The 6000-nt window shown below is 42.2% G+C and overlaps 1 protein-coding gene across 1 annotated transcript in view; it reads right to left on the bottom strand.

Annotated features, from left to right (window-relative positions):
- LOC308288413 (annexin A2-A-like) overlaps positions 1–6000 on the bottom strand; it is a 29695-nt gene that overhangs the window by 11132 nt on the left and 12563 nt on the right. The window contains exons 6-8 of the mRNA XM_080729848.1: positions 5573–5663; positions 2486–2565; positions 1291–1350 (exon numbers count right to left, since the gene is read on the bottom strand). Coding sequence (XP_080585974.1) covers positions 1291–1350; positions 2486–2565; positions 5573–5663 — 231 coding nt within the window. The remainder of the gene's footprint in view (positions 1–1290; positions 1351–2485; positions 2566–5572; positions 5664–6000) is intronic.

Genomic DNA, 6000 nt, shown 5'->3' on the forward strand with positions numbered 1-6000 from the left:
TCAACTAAGGGGTCCCTGCTTCATCTCTCTCAACTAAGGGGTCCCTGCTTCATCTCTCTCTCAGCTAAGGGGTCCCTGCTTCATCTCTCTCAACTAAGGGGTCCCTGCTTCATCTCTCTCTCAACTAAGGGGTCCCTGCTTCATCTCTCTCTCAGCTAAGGGGTCCCTGCTTCATCTCTCTCAACTAAGGGGTCCCTGCTTCATCTCTCTCTCAGCTAAGGGGTCCCTGCTTCATCTCTCTCTCAGCTAAGGGGTCCCTGCTTCATCTCTCTCAACTAAGGGGTCCCTGCTTCATCTCTCTCAGCTAAGGGGTCCATGCTTCATCTCTCTCAACTAAGGGGTCCCTGCTTCATCTCTCTCTCTCAACTAAGGGGTCCCTGCTTCATCTCTCTCAACTAAGGGGTCCCTGCTTCATCTCTCTCAACTAAGGGGTCCCTTCATCTCTCTCAACTAAGGGGTCCCTGCTTCATCTCTCTCAACTAAGGGGTCCCTGCTTCATCTCTCTCAACTAAGGGGTCCCTGCTTCATCTCTCTCTCAACTAAGGGGTCCCTGCTTCATCTCTCTCAACTAAGGGGTCCCTGCTTCATCTCTCTCAACTAAGGGGTCCCTGCTTCATCTCTCTCAACTAAGGGGTCCCTGCTTCATCTCTCTCTCAACTAAGGGGTCCCTGCTTCATCTCTCTCAACTAAGGGGTCCCTGCTTCATCTCTCTCAACTAAGGGGTCCCTGCTTCATCTCTCTCAACTAAGGGGTCCCTGCTTCATCTCTCTCAACTAAGGGGTCCCTGCTTCATCTCTCTCTCAGCTAAGGGGTCCCTGCTTCATCTCTCTCTCAACTAAGGGGTCCCTGCTTCATCTCTCTCAACTAAGGGGTCCCTGCTTCATCTCTCTCAACTAAGGGGTCCCTGCTTCATCTCTCTCTCAACTAAGGGGTCCCTGCTTCATCTCTCTCAACTAAGGGGTCCCTGCTTCATCTCTCTCTCAACTAAGGGGTCCTTGGCATGAAAACGTTGAAGACCCCTGCTATAGTGTGCAATCACACTAACCAATAATTATATTAATGACCTCCTCATCATAAATCAGTCAGTCAGTCAGTAAATCAGTCAGTCAGTCAGTCAGTAAATCAGTCAGTCAGTCAGTAAATCAGTCAGTAAATCAGTAAATCAGTCAGTCAGTCAGTAAATCAGTCAGTCAGTCAGTAAATCAGTCAGTCAGTCAGTAAATCAGTCAGTCAGTCAGTAAATCAGTCAGTCAGTCAGTAAATCAATCAGTCAGTCAGTAAATCAATCACCTTGGCGTCCTGGTCGATCTTCTCGTAGTCCACCACGTTGGAAGGCTCGTCTCTCTTGGTCTGTGATGTGAAAACAGTGAGAATGGAATTTAATCACACAAATTAATTGATCACATTCATTAAATTATGAATTAGTCACCTGTCACTGACTTCACCTCTCTTGTCTACATCTTATATTTGTTGGCTGGCCGAAGGCGAGAACAGCATGTTATCCTCATTATTTATAGAGTGAGTTCCGCCGCATATTTCTGCCGCAGACAGTAGAAAGGCAGAGCCACTAGCCAATGAGGTGGCTATGTTATCCTCCACTAGCCAATGAGGTGGCATGATTGTATTTGAGTTCCGTCGCAGACAGTAGAAAGGCAGGGCCCTTAGCCAATGAGGTGTAATTGAGGTGTGGAACATCTGGGAGTGGTGTTAGCTGGGGTATTGGTTGAGCTTCACGTGACAATTAACACGTCACCTTTGGGGGGAAATATATAATGAGTTCTGCCGTATATTTTTGCCACATATTCCTAATATGTCGATGGGACAATTGGAGGGACAATTGTTTTACAAGCGAGCCCACACTGTTTTGTAGGAACAGTATCTCTAGTTCTAAGTTCATGGGTTTCCATCAGAGTCCCACTTCCAGAACACAACCATGACAGACAGACAGACAGACAGACAGACAGACAGACAGACAGACAGACAGACAGATAGTGGGAGAAATATGTGAAAAAGGTGTTCACTTCCAGGCAGAAAGTGTGAAAATCTTCGCCTAAAGGTATTTTTGTGCGCTGAATTCAAAAATTGACGGATCCAAGCACTTTTCCCATGGGATCTGCATGGTGGCTCTAATTCACTTACTATACAGGGAAAAAAGACCCCCCCCCCAAAAAAAAATATCTTCTTTAAGTAGCATGTGATGGGTCAAACTAGGGGTCTTTCATGATTGATTCTGAATCCATTGCAAGCATTTGTTTTGCACAAAAAACATTCCTTGGGCAAAAATGGACCCCACAAAACTAAAAAACAAAAACAATAAGAATCGACAATATAGAGCAGTCGTAAACGTAGGTAAAAACCTAAATAAGAAGAAGAAGAAGAAAACAACAAGATAAGAACAGTCAAAGCTAAATAAGTGTCACGTCATAAACAGTCCATTTGATTGGTTGAACAGACCTGGACCAGAGCCAATAGGAGTTCATCTCACCTGGACCAGAGCCAATAGGAGTTTAGCAAAGTTCCCCGAGGTGTCGCCGGCAACGTCCTTCTCCAAGTCCTTCTTAAACACTGTAAAAAATAATAATAAAATAACTTCTTAAACACTGTAAAAAATAATAATAAAATAACTTCTTAAACACTGTAAAAAATAATAATAAAATAACTTCTTAAACACTGTAAAAAATAATAATAAAATAACATCCTTCTCTAAATCCTTCTTAAACACTGTAAATAATAATAATAAAATAACTTCTTAAACACTGTAAATAATAATAATAAAATAACTTCTTAAACACTGTAAAAGATAATAATAAAATACCTTCTTAAACACTGTAAACAATTATAATAAAATAACATCCTTCTCTAAGTCCTTCTTAAAGGGGAAGACCACCCATTTTCAATATTGAACTGTGTCATTAACACATCTGCCGCCCAGCCCGTTTATAAACGTTCTATTTTGCCCAGCTATTTACCGCCCAGCCCGTTTATAAACGTTCTATAGTCTTTTCATTGTTTTACAATTGATGGTGCTCTCGTGCTGCCTGTGACTTAATACAGTAGGGCAACATCAAAGGGAACCAGGTCATTCACGTGAATGAAGAAAAAAGGTCAAAAAACTGCATTGAAATACATGTTATCAGGCAATCCAAATACAACAGAGAGAGAGGGAGAAAAGTCTGCAGCTTTTTGAAACGCGACAAGCCAGGCTAGCCAGCTAGCCAGCTGAGGAGAAAAAAGAAAAAAAAAAAAAGATCGGTTGGGAGGCTCGGTTGAGATTTGAATATAGGATATTTATAGTTAGAGTTAGAGTTTAGATAGTTGATTGATAGCCTAGAGATGACAGTAGAATTCGTTTAGATTTGAGTGTATTTAGGTGAAGACACTCTGTATTTATAGTGGGAGAGGAGGAGTGAATGTGTAGAAAACTCAACCAGACGCGCACTCACACAGGGGTGTCACAAGGGGGGAGTGCGAGTGGAAACCCTACACTAGGGCCCAAGGTGGAGGGGACATAATTATTTTATACTTTAGCTATTGAAAAATAGCAGATCTACAAGCTCACAGCGCGGCACTCTGCGAGCTTGTACATCTGCTATTTTTTAAATCCCCCCTATGAAGAACAATCATGGGGGTCCCGCAGTGAATCCTTGTAGCCAGGGCCCAGATTTTGGTGCGACACCCCTGCACACACGACACGATACGACACGATGAAAACCCTACCTTATACACTGTAACCTCCTCCCAAAGTGCAGTCATCTGCTGTAGTGGCTCGTAAAGCTATAATCCATGTGGCTGAGCTTACAGTTAGTAAACTCAATGATCCAACGCGAAACACCGGTGTTGTCCCTGTGTTGTGTAATGGTCATCTAGCCTCTGTCTGGACAAGAAAGAATGCACCCCGCTGAAGATCTCTCAAAAAGGGGTAAATAAAAAAGTTGCGCGTGCGTTGATCCAGCAAATGTTCCTCTGCATCGAAAGTTACACATCTGATCTGTGTGTGTGTGTGTGTGTGTGTGTGTGTGTGTGTGTGTGTGTCTGTCATTAGTTTAATTTTCGCTGAAATGTCTCAGTGTTTCATTAGCTGAGAAATCACGTGACATAACACAGGCAGGGGCGTCAATTGGGTATGGCAGGGGTATGCAGCTGCCATACCTTGGCTACAAGGGGAAATCATAAAAATGTACTTTTCATCGTGCCTGCACGAGGGCACGCGTGCAAGACACCAGTCATGTTGCCATACCTTAGCTTGTGCTCGCGCATGTGGATGTGCGCGCGCATGTGGGGTGTGTGTGTGTGTGTGTGTGTGTGTGTGTGTGTGTGTGTGTGCGTGTGTTTGTGTGTGTGCCTGAAATGTCATAGGAGGAGCTCAGGGTGGTCCTTGTGCTTCGCGACGTTCGCGCGTGCGCGTGCATGCGCATGCATGTGTGTGAGTGTGTGCGTGTGTGTTGAGACTGAGTACACAGTGCCACAGTGCCAATTATTGTCTTGAAACAACAAAATCAACCCAATAAGAGACTTATTCATGTTATTTCATAAAAAGCCTTTTTTCTAGCCTTTTTAAACAAATTAGGCCATTTGGGGCAGGCGCAGTAGTCGCTAATAAATTCATTGAAAAATCATCATGGAACATAAAACTCTTGTTTATTTTTTTTTATAAAGTATAGATTTTAATCTTTCCATCGGTATACTCAATTTGTTCATAGACATAGAAACAAATTTTCAAAATATTACATTACAAATGAGTCAAAATGCTCCAAAACCCTGACATGTTTTGGAAGAGTTTAATAAAAAACGTGGGGCAGGCAATGTGTTAATATACCTTAGAGGAGTTGTGTGGAAATAAAAAAAAGTTCCCCCCCTTCTGTGTTGCCTAGAACTGGAGAATTGATTTGGGGTTTGTATTGTAAAGTACAACTTGATGACTTCACACATTGTACTTTACAATACAAACCCCAAAATCAATCTTCCAGTTCTAGGCAACACAGAAGGGGGGGGGGGAACTTTTTTTCTATTTCCACACAACTCCTCTAAGGTATATTAATGACATATTTCAATATTGAAAATGGGTGGTCTTCCCCTTTAAACACTGTAAAAAGTGTGATGAATGAAAGAACAGCTAAATGTAACTTAATTAATTATCTACATTTGCAGATGAATGGGTCATTTCATTGGAATCGTTCACGTTGTGATGCAAGCATGAAATTTGGTACATATACTCTTCAAATCCCACTCTTTTCAAAAATTGCGCTGGCCACGCAAAATTCCAAGATGGCGGTCCCCGAAATCCAAGATGTCTGTCCAAAAATGTTGTTTTTCCTTTATAACTCGAGTTGCATAGATTTTAAGACCCATACGTGTATTAAAGTTGAATATAAAAAGCTAAAGTGGTAGAAAAGCAATTTACCATTCGAGGGTCGTGGGTTAAGTCGAGGGTTAAGTCGAGGGTTAAGTCGAGGGTTGTGAAACAGTCGTAAATCAGCCAACAACCCACTCCCTCTCATGGTAAATGGCTTACATAATACTGTATGTACAGTAGATATACTCTCTAGTCTCTATGTACAGTAAATAAACCTACATTCTTTATAAACAGTCTTGATCTCCTGCAGCTCCTGGTTGCTTCTGGAACAAACGATCTCAATGAGGCTTTCTTCATCAGTCCCCAAACCCTGAGGATAAGAACCATTTAACACTGTTAATCTGTCCCCAAACCCTGAGGATAAGAACCATTTAACACAGTTAAACCCTTTCTTCATCTGTCTCCAAACCCTGAAGATAAGAACCATAACAACACTGTTAAAACCAAACCCTGAGGATAAGAACCATTTAACAGATAAACCCTTCATCTGTCTCCAAACCCTGAGGATAAAACACACAGTTAAACCCTTCATCTGTCTCCAAACCCTGAGGATAAGAACCACAACAACACTGAAGATAAGAACCATTTAACACAGTTAAAACCTTGCCAATGTATCCAGGCCCATTGGGGGTAAAGTTACCTTCATA

This window comes from Nannobrachium achirus, assembly GCF_963921795.1.
Source record: "Nannobrachium achirus genome assembly, chromosome: 7".
NCBI lineage: Eukaryota > Metazoa > Chordata > Actinopteri > Myctophiformes > Myctophidae > Nannobrachium > Nannobrachium achirus.